The sequence below is a fragment of the Hippoglossus hippoglossus genome, chromosome 15 (genome assembly GCF_009819705.1).
Source record: "Hippoglossus hippoglossus isolate fHipHip1 chromosome 15, fHipHip1.pri, whole genome shotgun sequence".
NCBI lineage: Eukaryota > Metazoa > Chordata > Actinopteri > Pleuronectiformes > Pleuronectidae > Hippoglossus > Hippoglossus hippoglossus.
Window position 1 is genome coordinate 706,429 of NC_047165.1, and position 13,037 is coordinate 719,465.

Here is a 13,037-nt window from a genome sequence, read left to right on the forward strand (position 1 = left end):
ACAGGCGAGTCTCAACATGATTTAAAGATTATTTGCTCTAAACTTTATTTAAACTGCGACCGCTGACAAACTGATGTTTCACTTCTGACATAAAACTAATGAATGATTGACAGGATCCATCATGACGTTCACTCACCTGCCGTCACGCTGTCGCTGCTCGACTTGTCACAGCTGAACGGTGACTGGCTGGACGGCCGCCTGATCAGCTGACCGCCGATCGCACTGCTGCCCAGACCGTCAATATCTGAGACGAGGAGGGCAGTCGTCAAAGAGATGATAGAAATCAAAGAAGAACCTCTCACTCAGCTGATCTGGTTAAAGATGTGTAAACACCTGATGTGAAATCTTTGATCCTCATGATAGAAATCAGAATGAAAGATCACGAGCATGTAACCATAGTAACGGTGTGACAGTTACTGATAAGGATAAAAGTAACAGTTTTTAGGGGTTAGGGTTATAAACGTGTGTGTACCTGTCAGCATGGTGATGAGCGGCAGCGAGTGCGAGTGGTCCTCAGGTGAGCACCAGTACCCAGCTTCGGCCAGCAGGTTGCGCTCTAACACCTGGTGGTAGAGCTCCTCTATCCAGGCCTGAGAGAGAACCACGAGGACGCCGCTGCTCTGGATCAGACGCACAAACTCCTTCTGAATCCACACACACACACACACACACACACACACACACACACACACACACACACACACACACACACACACACACACACACACACACACACACACACACACACACACACACACACACACACACACACACACACGAGCAATAAGGAGGCATGTTATGTTTTTTCTGTTCTTTTATTACGTCTGAAGATAGGTCACTAATCAGCTACTCACCCGCCCCCCCATCGGCATAGGGGTGAGTAGTGAACTATCCCTTTAATCTTACATTTTGATTGATAAAGGTGATCGTCACGTGATTCCTTCAGGGGTTGTGGTAAGTTTGAAAATAAGATAAGATTGTTTCTGCTTCTACAGAAAGTGGAACAGTGTTTGTTGAGAACACTCCGAGGCTCCTCCTCTCCTGCGTTACAGATGCAGGAAGTGAGACTCACCAGGCCGAGGGCGGGCGCCAGCGTTCGCCGTCTGTAATAGTCGCAGCAGCAGAGCTTGAGGTTGAGCAGCAGAGCGGAGAACGACACCAGGTACAGACCATCTGCGTTCATCAGAGACTGACAGCTCAGAGTGTCGGCCGCCTCGAAACCTGGGGAGTGGATCCCACCTGGGGGGGGGGGGGGGGGGGGGGGGGGGTGGGGGCAGAGTCTTAAAAAACTCTACATGTGAAGGAAAAACTATTCACTGATTCACTTTAATGTAACGATTAATATTTAACATGATTCATTATCTTGCTCCGATGTAAAACTCCCATAATGCTTTGTGTTCTTAGAGGTAGATTGTGGGTCGTGGGTAAAAGGTTAAATGTTTAACAAATGTCTTTGTGCACGTTAAAGCTGATCAGTGCAAACACAGAGACACACACACACACACACACACACACACACACACACACACACACACACACAGACACACACACCCCACTCCCCCCACCCCTCTCACCAGCCTGCAGTCCGGTGCAGAAGTTGGAGGAGAAGTTCTGCAGTGACAGGTCGACTTCGGCGGCGGTGGCGAGGCCCAGCAGCCGCGGCAGCAGCGCCGCTAGTGACTGGACGAACAGCCTGGCGCTCTGCTGGTCGGCCTCCTGGTTGCGGAGCAGCTTGAGGGACAGGGCGGCGCTGCGGAGCGAGCGGTGGCCCGGGCAGTCGCGAGGCGTCTGTTGCTCCTCGTCAGCCAGAGAGACGTTGTCGGAGCCGATGTCGGAGACGTCGGAGCGGCCCGAGTCTTTCTCAGCCGCCATGGAGTACTGGTCACATGAGTCGAACTCTGTCCGCGACAGGTCCTGCTCCTCCATACTGCTGGACCGACAGCCGGAGTCAATATATCAGTTCATTCTATCTTTATTATTTGAGGGAAACTGAAACATCAGGTTTTTATCTCCTGTTTTATTTTTATGTATTTTCAGATTTGAACTTTGTTTATTTGCCACAGTGATGATGTCATCATGAAGTCATCATGATGTCACGTTCGCACTCGTACCTGAAGTTGCTCTCGCTGTATCGTGATCCTCCGGCCTGATGTGACCTTGCCCTGGACTCCACAGAAAGGAAGTTGGTGATGTCGGGGTAAACGAGGGCATGACTCCGCTGGACCACATCTGGAGGAACCACACCCCCTCCTCCTCTTCTCTCGCCCCTCCCATCCACCTCTCCTGCACCTCCCCCCTCCTCCCGCCACCGAACCAGGTTCGTCTCCGCGCTCTGCTCACGCTTGGCTGCCTCCTGGCCGCTGCAGAACAAGGGCGAGGGGAGGTGAGCGTCCTCGCCACACTCCTCAGGAGGGGTGTGACTCGGGCCAAGGCCAAGCCCCTCCGTCTCCAGATCCAGGGTGGTCTGGCCCGTCTCCGTGGTGATGCTGATGCTGATGTCGGGGCTGCGCTCGGCGGCCCCAGTGGTGGACATGTTGGGGGCAGAGAGGCCAGGGTCCTGCTCGGAGGACAGGATGTGTCTCTGCCACCTGAAGTCGGCCTCGTTGATCTCCATGGACTCACGAGTCGACTCCGTCCCGTCCTTCAGGTCGTCCAATCGTCTGAGGAGAAGCCGCGCCTGACAAACAGCTGCTGAGTCAGTTTACACTCAAACCGCTCGTTTCAGACATTTGGTCCGAGTCGAGTTCTACGACGTCACTGACGCATATAAATGAACGTCCTGTGATGTTTGAGGCTTCTTGTCTCGGGGACGTACCTGCTCGGGCTGGATGCCGCGGCCCTGCGACAGCTCGTCCAGCGCTCTGAGGAGAGCGCAGGCGCAGGAGACGGAGGAGAAACAAGCCTCGATACCTCCCTTCACACACGCCTCCGTCATCCCATCCATCACTCTGCAGCAGGACAGACACAGGCCAACACGATGACATCACATAACTCAACTCATTAGCAGAAACTCTGCTTGAAGCCAATGAAACAGCAGAAGAGAAAGAGGGAGGGGTTACTGACAGTTTAAGCAGGTCCAGGTGCGACTTCCTCTTTGAGAACGAGCGCTTCCTGGTTTCAGGTTCAGCAACGCATGGACCAGCGAGGTCGTAGAGTCGCTGAGGGCTGCCCAGGATCTGCCACACACACACACACACACACACACACACACACACACACACACACACACACACACACACACACACACACACACACACACACACACACACACACACACACACACACACACACACACACACACACACACACGGTTCAGTCACATGACCGAACCCTTTGTACTTGTCTGAATACAAACTGTTAAAAGTGACTGATGATACAAATGTTAATAATGTGTTATATTAAAGTTCAGCGGCGGCGGCTCCTCCCACCTCCTTCATGATGCGTATGGCCTCAGTGCGGTGCTGCGGAGGCGGGTACAGGAGGATCCGGTGGTAAAGCGACTGCAGCACCGGCTTCATCGACTCCACGCAGCTCACCAGACGCACCAGCTCTGCGGCAATGTAACACACTGTCCGCACCACCGGTGCAATCCTGGCAGGGGGGCTGGAGGAGCAGCCGGACCCCCTGCCCTGATCGGACACTCCTCCACCGCAGGGCTCCGCCTCCTGGTTGATTCCTGATAGAGAAAAAAAATTGTTAAAATCAGTCATATTGAATTTTGGCGTGAACATTAAACTCAAACTGTCGTTACCAAGACTGAGTCTGTCTGAGAGCCGCTCTCTGTCTGCTGCCCCCAAGTGGCCATGGTGGGAGGCGATGGTTTTGTCGTTGACGGGGTTTCCCATGATCGCCACGAGGGACGGACACAGCTGCTTCCTGAACATTTAAGGAACCAATCAGAAAACAAATATAAAGTAGCATAAGATAAAACTTCCCACTGTCCAGGATCTCTTAGTATAAACACGTACGTAAAACATCCCATAATAAACCACATTAGGTCATTGACCCCATCATACTGTCTTCTGTAGTTCTTCATTAGTGCTTTATTACAGGACACAGACGTGGGACATGTCTCACCACACCAGGTCGGTGAAACCTCTGGACAGGTGCATTGTGGGAGGACAGCTGCTGAGCATGGAGAGGATGCACTCGAGGTAGAGAAGCTGCAGGAGCTGGTTCTCACTGCGACACAGAGGAGACAGAAGTACGATCATTAGTGTCACACTGAAGATCTTAAACATGAACAACTTGAACACAGATTTAAGATCATGTTCAAGAACTTTTCAAGATTCATCTAAGACATAAAACTCTTTATTGGATTAATATTTGGAAATTGTACCTGTTGACCGACTCCAGCTTCTCACAGAAAACTGTCAGAACTGTCACCACGTCTTCACACAGAGCCTGACTGGTGGGAGACACATCTGCAGCGCACACACACACGCACGCACGCATGCACACACACACACACACACACACACAGACACGCACACACAGACACGCACACGCACACACACACAGACACGCACAGACACGCACACACACACAGACACGCACAGACACGCACACACACACACACACACGCACAGACACGCACACACACACACACACAGACACGCACACACACACAGACACGCACAGACACACACAGACACACACGTTAATTCCCTGAACTTTCATCTTTCGTCAATATGCACATGATGTTTCTTCTGTTTCTCTGTCTCACCTCCACACGTCTCTGTACTAAATAAAAAAAACAATCAATACCTCCTGTTATATATTGTTTGTTAGTGTGTGTGTGTGTGTGTGTGTGTGTGTGTGTGTGTGTGTGTGTGCGTGTTCATAGCATCATGAGGAAGATCTGCGACCTCCACCTGCAGATTACAGCGGCTTTATAGCGACTATGTGACGTCAGCAGCTCCATGAGAAAACAACACAAACTGCAAAGAAAGTGAGAATCTATCACTAATATGTAATGTAAATCTTTTCCTGAAGGTGGCGCCAGAACAAAGGTCATGTTGCACCCCCCCCCCCCGCCCGTACCTTTCCTCTGCAGCGGCAGTGATGTCACCTCGTCTCCGTCTGCACCCTGAGGACGACACACAGCAGGAGGTCTGTTACTGTCAGCAAGTTCGTATCAACACGGAAACAGCAGAGAACTGATGTTTGTATTTTCTGGTTCGTGTGCGTCTGTACATCAGAGAATATATGACTTTATATATGTTTAATAAATCTCCCAGGTTCCCTGAACTACTCACCTCCTGTGTGTCTGTGTGTGTGCATAGTTGCATCATGTTTGTGTCTGCACCAATTGTGTTATGTGTGTTTTGTACGACAGTGTGCACTTATGATGTTGTCTTTTGGGTTTTGTATGCTTGTGTGTCCCTGTTGTGTTGTGTTGTGTGTGACCTCTTGTCGGTGTCGCAGCTGCAGCGTCAGGTCTCCTAGAATCTGACTCAGCGTCGCTCTCACTGCCGTGTTGATACTGCGCTGGTGACAGCTGGACAAGTAGGTCTCGATACACACCTGCAGACACACACACACACACACACACACACACACACACACACACACACACACACACACACACACACACACACACACACACACACACACACACACACACACACACAGTGTGAGGTCTTTCCTTTGTCTGACTCTGCACACAGACACACACTGAACTATCAGAGAGATTTATAGGAGGTTTCCATGGCGTCACACAGTTACCACAGTGACCAGACTGAGGCGGGGGGGCGGAGCAGGAAGAGGAGCTGTTGCTGTGGATCTTTGGGAACATTCGCCTGTAAATCATCATTCAACTACATTAATATTAACTTTTCAAGGATGGTTAAAAGACACTAGTGATAAAAAAGAATTTATTACTACTATAATATTTAGATTAATATGTTAAGTTCAGTACTTAATAAAGAAAATCATAAAGATCAGCAGTGAAGTGAAAAGTTCAAGCGATAGGGTTAGAAAATGATCAAAGTAGATTGATGAAACATCACAGATCCTAACAGAGACAAACTAGAGGATATTTCACTCTGTTCTTTTCTGTTCCGACCAATCACAGATCAATGCATCATCAGGGGGAGGAGCCTTCTGCAGTTTAACCACAGTGTGTGTGTATTTGTTTGTTTGTGTCTGTGTGTCTGTGTGTGTATGTGTGTGTGTAATAATTGATGGGATTACTGTCCCGTGCAAAGCTTCACGCTGGAGAACAGATTGAGTTTGCGTCCTGTTCACTGACTTCACGTTATACATGATTTGAATAAAGTCTGTACAAATAAAACCAGTCACTCATCTACAAAAACTCTTTTGTCCCTCTCAGGATCCTGTAGATCCTGTTCTCTGCTTTTACTCTCATCTGATTGGTCGGTAGTTGAGCTGTTGATCCTCTCAGTTTAGAGGAGCAGTTACCATGGTGATTTACCAGCTTAGTTAAATCTGATGTTACCATGGAAATCGTGGATGCTGCCTCACAGGACGGATCCTAAAACAGTCAAACCGTCTGTAAATCTGAAGAAACTAAATGTTTAAACCTTTGTTCGTATTTTCACAAACATCCTCAAACATTCTCAACAGCAGCTGAATTAGGAAACTTTAAATATTCAGCAAAACGTCATGTGTTAAATTGTGTTAATGAAGCTGAGGCTGTGGGACGGAGCTCGTCTTACCTCAGCGATCCTCAGGATGGAGTCTCCGTTAATGTCAAAGTTTGGTGAGTAGGTGATGCAGAGCAGGACCTGAACACACAATCTGTCTGTTATTATTACCACTGACAAACATTTAGACATGTGGTTCCAGTGTCAGTGGAGGACGTCACTTCCTCTGGTTCGTACCTTCATGACCTCCACCTGCAGGTCTTCATTCAGAGACGGAGTGATTCTGATGGCCTCCAACATCTGGCTGAGCAGCTGCTTCTCCAGGACCTCCACGCCGACCCCGCCCACAAACCTGTCCTCACACAGGAGCTTCTGATTGGACAAAGAGGGAGGAAGTGTCAAAAGGAAATAAACAAGATTCATTTTACTTTCAACTTTCTGAAAAAGTATAAAAACGGACATATGAGCGTTTATTGAGGTTCCAGGACACGAAGAGTAAACAACAGGAAGATGTTTGTTAAACTAATTAATGAGGAAGTTTACATGTCAGCAGCTTTTAATAAAACTGAGTCTTTACAGAAGACTTCCACTGAAGAACCTCATCATCACTACCATCTGACATCAGTTCACCACAGAGAAACTGGTGAGGAATCAAACATGTGACGTCTGTTCCACTGGAGATTTAAAGATGATGTTGCAAACTAAAGAAGAATAAAATTATAAGTTATATTCTCTTCAGGTACCTGCATCCCAGTGAGCGCCGTCTGTCCCAGTTTAGTGTTTTTAGACTCCAGAGCCATTTGTAGAGGCAGCAGACAACACTGCCTGAAAACACACACACACAAAACAAACACACAACATGACTAACCAGTTACAGCAAAGAAAGACACAATCTGCACACGTGTTGATTGTTTGCATGATAACACGCCAAGCAGCTACTCTGACACGCCCCCTAACAAAGCAGGTGAAGTGAGAGCAGAAGCCGACATTTCCTACACGATCTTGAAGTGGTTGACCAATCACAACACAGTGGACCAGCTGGCCAATCAGTGCAGGGCTATATCAGGAGGAGGTTCTTAAAGAGACAGGGGCTAAAGTGTTTGAGACAGAGGCTGAAAAGAGGAGCTGCAGCGAGGAAAGTGATGTTTTCTGAACATTCGAGCGTGAAAACATTGAAGTTTCTCTGAACGTCTCAGACATGAAGACACTAGATTCAAACTGTCCTCGTTCTCTGACTGAGTCCCTGAGCTGTGATATCAGGACACTGAGCTTCGTCTCAAACCAGCTGCAGCTTTAGAGAGATCACACTGTATTTATGAGTCTGTGGAGCAACGACCAATAAGAAAACACAAAGACTAAACTCTGATTTCACCACGATGATTAAAAGGTGATTCTGTTGATCAGGTTTGTCTCGTCCCTCCTCCTCCTCCTCTGTGATGAAGATGACTCGTCTGTGTTCCAGGGAATCACAGTCAAATAGTTTTTATGTGCAGACGTCAAACAACATTACACTGAAATTATCATTAATATTTCATTCTAATCTTCTCGAATACAACAACACAGCTGATTGGATGAATCATTAATGAGTCGAGCCACAGAAACATTGAGGATTTTAGACGCTGACAACAGCTGCTCTACATTTATCTATATTTACATTTTAAATATTTATGATTTAACGCTTGTTAAAGCCAGAGCAAAATAAAGTATATACAGATGATCAGTGACTGTATATAAAGATGATCAGTGACTGTATATAAAGAGGATCAGTGACTGTATATAAAGAGGATCAGTGACTGTATATAAAGACCATCAGTGACTGTATATAAAGATGATCAGTGACTGTATATAAAGAGGATCAGTGACTGTATATAAAGATGATCAGTGACTGTATATAAAGAGGATCAGTGACTGTATATACAGATGATCAGTGACTGTATATAAAGACGATCAGTGTCTGTATATAAAGATGATCAGTGACTGTATATAAAGATGATCAGTGACTGTATATAAAGATGATCAGTGACTGTATATACAGATGATCAGTGACTGTATATAAAGACGATCAGTGTCTGTATATAAAGAGGATCAGTGACTGTATATAAAGACGATCAGTGTCTGTATATAAAGATGATCAGTGACTGTATATACAGATGATCAGTGACTGTATATAAAGACCATCAGTGACTGTATATAAAGAGGACCAGTGACTGTATATAAAGACGATCAGAGTCTGTATATAAAGATGATCAGTGACTGTATATAAAGATGATCAGTGACTGTATATAAAGATGATCAGTGACTGTATATAAAGATGATCAGTGACTGTATATAAAGATGATCAGTGACTGTATATAAAGACGATCAGATGTACTGTATATAAAGATGATCAGTGACTGTATATAAAGATGATCAGTGACTGTATATAAAGATGATCAGTGACTGTATATAAAGATGATCAGTGACTGTATATAAAGATGATCAGTGACTGTATATAAAGATGATCAGTGACTGTATATAAAAGGATCAGTGACTGTATATAAAGAGGATCAGTGACTGTATATAAAGATGATCAGTGACTGTATATAAAGAGGATCAGTGACTGTATATAAAGATGATCAGTGACTGTATATAAAGATGATCAGTGACTGTATATAAAGATGATCAGTGACTGTATATAAAGACGATCAGTGTCTGTATATAAAGATGATCAGTGACTGTATATAATGAGGATCAGTGACTGTATATAAAGACGATCAGTGTCTGTATATAAAGATGATCAGTGACTGTATATAAAGACCATCAGTGACTGTATATAAAGAGGATCAGTAACTGTATATAAAGACCATCAGTGTCTGTATATAAAGATGATCAGTGACTGTATATAAAGAGGATCAGTGACTGTATATAAAGATGATCAGTGACTGTATATAAAGACGATCAGTGACTGTATATAATGAGGATCAGTGACTGTATATAAAGACGATCAGTGTCTGTATATAAAGATGATCAGTGACTGTATATAAAGACGATCAGTGTCTGTATATAAAGATGATCAGTGACTGTATATAAAGACCATCAGTGACTGTATATAAAGAGGATCAGTAACTGTATATAAAGACCATCAGTGTCTGTATATAAAGATGATCAGTGACTGTATATAAAGAGGATCAGTGACTGTATATAAAGATGATCAGTGACTGTATATAAAGATGATCAGTGACTGTATATAAAGACGATCAGTGACTGTATATAATGAGGATCAGTGACTGTATATAAAAAGACGATCAGTGACTGTATATAAAGAGGATCAGTGACTGTATATAATGAGGATCAGTGACTGTATATAAAGAGGATCAGTGACTGTATATAAAGACGATCAGTGACTGTATATAAAGACCATCAGTGACTGTATATAAAGATGATCAGTGACTGTATATAAAGACCATCAGTGACTGTATATAAAGAGGATCAGTAACTGTATATAAAGACGATCAGTGTCTGTATATAAAGATGATCAGTGACTGTATATAAAGACGATCAGTGTCTGTATATAAAGATGATCAGTGACTGTATATAAAGACCATCAGTGACTGTATATAAAGAGGATCAGTAACTGTATATAAAGACCATCAGTGACTGTATATAAAGAGGATCAGTGACTGTATATAAAGACGATCAGTGTCTGTATATAAAGATGATCAGTGACTGTATATAAAGACCATCAGTGACTGTATATAAAGAGGATCAGTAACTGTATATAAAGACCATCAGTGTCTGTATATAAAGATGATCAGTGACTGTATATAAAGAGGATCAGTGACTGTATATAAAGATGATCAGTGACTGTATATAATGAGGATCAGTGACTGTATATAAAGACGATCAGTGACTGTATATAAAGAGGATCAGTGACTGTATATAATGAGGATCAGTGACTGTATATAAAGAGGATCAGTGACTGTATATAAAGAGGATCAGTGACTGTATATAAAGACGATCAGTGACTGTATATAAAGAGGATCAGTGACTGTATATAAAGACGATCAGTGACTGTATATAAAGAGGATCAGTGACTGTATATAATGAGGATCAGTGACTGTATATAAAGAGGATCAGTGACTGTATATAAAGAGGATCAGTGACTGTATATAAAGAGGATCAGTGACTGTATATAATGAGGATCAGCGACTGTATATAAAGAGGATCAGTGACTGTATATAAAGAGGATCAGTGACTGTATATAAAGAGGATCAGTGACTGTATATAATGAGGATCAGTGACTGTATATAAAGAGGATCAGTGACTGTATATAAAGACCATCAGTGACTGTATATAAAGATGATCAGTGACTGTATATAATGAGGATCAGTGACTGTATATAAAGAGGATCAGTGACTGTATATAAAGAGGATCAGTGACTGTATATAAAGAGGATCAGTGTCTGTATATAATGAGGATCAGTGACTGTATATAAAGACCATCAGTGACTGTATATAAAGAGGATCAGTGACTGTATATAAAGACGATCAGTGTCTGTATATAATGAGGATCAGTGTCTGTATATAAAGATGATCAGTGACTGTATATAATGAGGATCAGTGACTGTATATATAGACTCACCGGAGCTGAGAAGCTGAAACTCTGGTTGATCCTCTCTGAGTCTCCAGTGTTTCTGAAAGTTAACGACACAAAGAAAAGGACATTTTAGATTTATTGACTTCTTTACATTGATTTTATTACATTCACTCTCTCCTGAGGTTGCACCCACAGAGAAACACGGCTCCTCGCTGAGCTGAGTCACTTGAGCTGGTGTTTGTTAAAGAAACAGATCAGAAGATTCAGTGTTCTGAGATATTTTAGTTTCATTCTGGAGGAAGTGGAGACGTGATGTCATCGATATTTAAACACTTTGGTTTCATAAAGGGACAAACTGAGCTTTTTAGTAGAGAACTGAAATATAAGACGTGGACAAAAACACAACATGAATGTCCTATAACTCTGTAAACACAAGGTTCAGTGCTCCTGTGCGTGTGCGTGTGTGTGTGTGTGCGTGTGTGTGTGTGTGTGTGTGTGTAAGGTGGGACGTCTAGCTTCCATGAGCTGCACCTAGATTGATGTTGTGGGCGTGTCTCTGTAATCTGTAAATCATTTGATTGGCTGATGAAGACTTTCAGTACGAGACTGAAATACAACAACACATCTGGTTTTCATACATCACAACTCAGTTTATATATAAACTCTATGTGTAAACACACTCAGTGAGTTCAGGGCCTTCAGTGCAGTTTAAACCTGTGAGTGTGTAAAGTACATGATAATATATAATATATAACTGAGCCGTCACACTCATCATCTCTGACGGCAGTGGAAATATAATGTTCTATGTTCTACTGGTGAGGAGGGAGACCTCTGGTCTCTGACACGTATCTGAGCCACGAGACGAACAAGTCCACTGTTCTTCTCTTCAGGCTGTTTACACAACTTGACCTTGAAACTTCTGAAGGACGACGTGAAGAGTAAACAAACTGGTTCATGTGGAACCAGCTGATGCTCCTGAAACGTAACCACGGCAACTTGGTGGCCAACTTGAGTCTGTGGGGATCCATCAGGTTGGGCCACATTTTGACAATAGTTTTGAAACTATATGTTTTACATTGGCTGGACTCTGACTCAGGTTCGAGTCTGTGTTCTTTAAGACTTGGATGAGTTTCGTGTGCGATCATCAGACCAACAGCAACCAACCACAGTTTCCCTCAGGAAAACAGCAGCCACCTTTCTATCTATCAGAGCGTCTTCTGTCACGGATCATCATCATGACGGTGACTCAAGATTCTCTCTGGACTTTACATCAACACAGATACGTGTCTGTGAAAGGTTTTTATCAGACAAACAAATCTGTCGAACTCTAGTCGGCAGAAAACGATCTTGAAAACTGTTTTGTTTTCCTTCTGGCTCGTGATGATGAACATAAAAACACACTGGTATTATAACCTTTTTTTAAAAGCTGAGTAATAATCCTGTGATAGTTCTACAATATAAAACATCTTTTAAAATCACAAATCATATTAATAATACTGCGAGTTTAGATTATTATCATCTCACTTGAATTATATACATATATTTATTTGAATGATGATGATTGTTGTTGTTCAGTGTGAACTAAAGAACATGACGCCCCCCCCCCCCCTCCATGTTGACATTAAAGCTACACGTGTCAGCCTCGTCCTTCCTGGATCCGTCTAATTCCTGAAACTCTGACCTATGATTCATTTAATTTACATAAATCACTGACAAGAAATTACACATTTTCCTCAAGTCACGTTTAGATAAACTGAAAATTAACATTAATTATGGGATGTTAATTTGGGATGTTGTTGTACATAATACGTGTGTTTGTGTCTCTGTCTGTATGTGTTTGTTTGTGTGTATGTG

General features: G+C 43.6%; 1 protein-coding gene across 1 annotated transcript in view; it reads right to left on the minus strand.

Moving 5' to 3' along the window:
- arfgef3 (ARFGEF family member 3) overlaps positions 1 to 11,276 on the minus strand; it is a 30,656-nt gene extending 19,380 nt beyond the window's left edge. The window contains exons 1-17 of the mRNA XM_034609231.1: positions 11,229 to 11,276; positions 7,352 to 7,433; positions 6,846 to 6,980; positions 6,681 to 6,749; positions 5,410 to 5,526; positions 5,044 to 5,089; positions 4,340 to 4,424; positions 4,078 to 4,182; positions 3,752 to 3,876; positions 3,429 to 3,676; positions 3,064 to 3,176; positions 2,816 to 2,948; positions 2,112 to 2,677; positions 1,575 to 1,930; positions 1,073 to 1,239; positions 473 to 644; positions 137 to 244 (exon numbers count right to left, since the gene is read on the minus strand). Of these exons, the coding sequence (XP_034465122.1) occupies positions 137 to 244; positions 473 to 644; positions 1,073 to 1,239; positions 1,575 to 1,930; positions 2,112 to 2,677; positions 2,816 to 2,948; positions 3,064 to 3,176; positions 3,429 to 3,676; positions 3,752 to 3,876; positions 4,078 to 4,182; positions 4,340 to 4,424; positions 5,044 to 5,089; positions 5,410 to 5,526; positions 6,681 to 6,749; positions 6,846 to 6,980; positions 7,352 to 7,408 (2,602 nt within the window). The 5' untranslated portion in view covers positions 7,409 to 7,433; positions 11,229 to 11,276. The remainder of the gene's footprint in view (positions 1 to 136; positions 245 to 472; positions 645 to 1,072; positions 1,240 to 1,574; positions 1,931 to 2,111; positions 2,678 to 2,815; positions 2,949 to 3,063; positions 3,177 to 3,428; positions 3,677 to 3,751; positions 3,877 to 4,077; positions 4,183 to 4,339; positions 4,425 to 5,043; positions 5,090 to 5,409; positions 5,527 to 6,680; positions 6,750 to 6,845; positions 6,981 to 7,351; positions 7,434 to 11,228) is intronic.
- Positions 11,277 to 13,037: the final 1,761 nt, after the last annotated feature.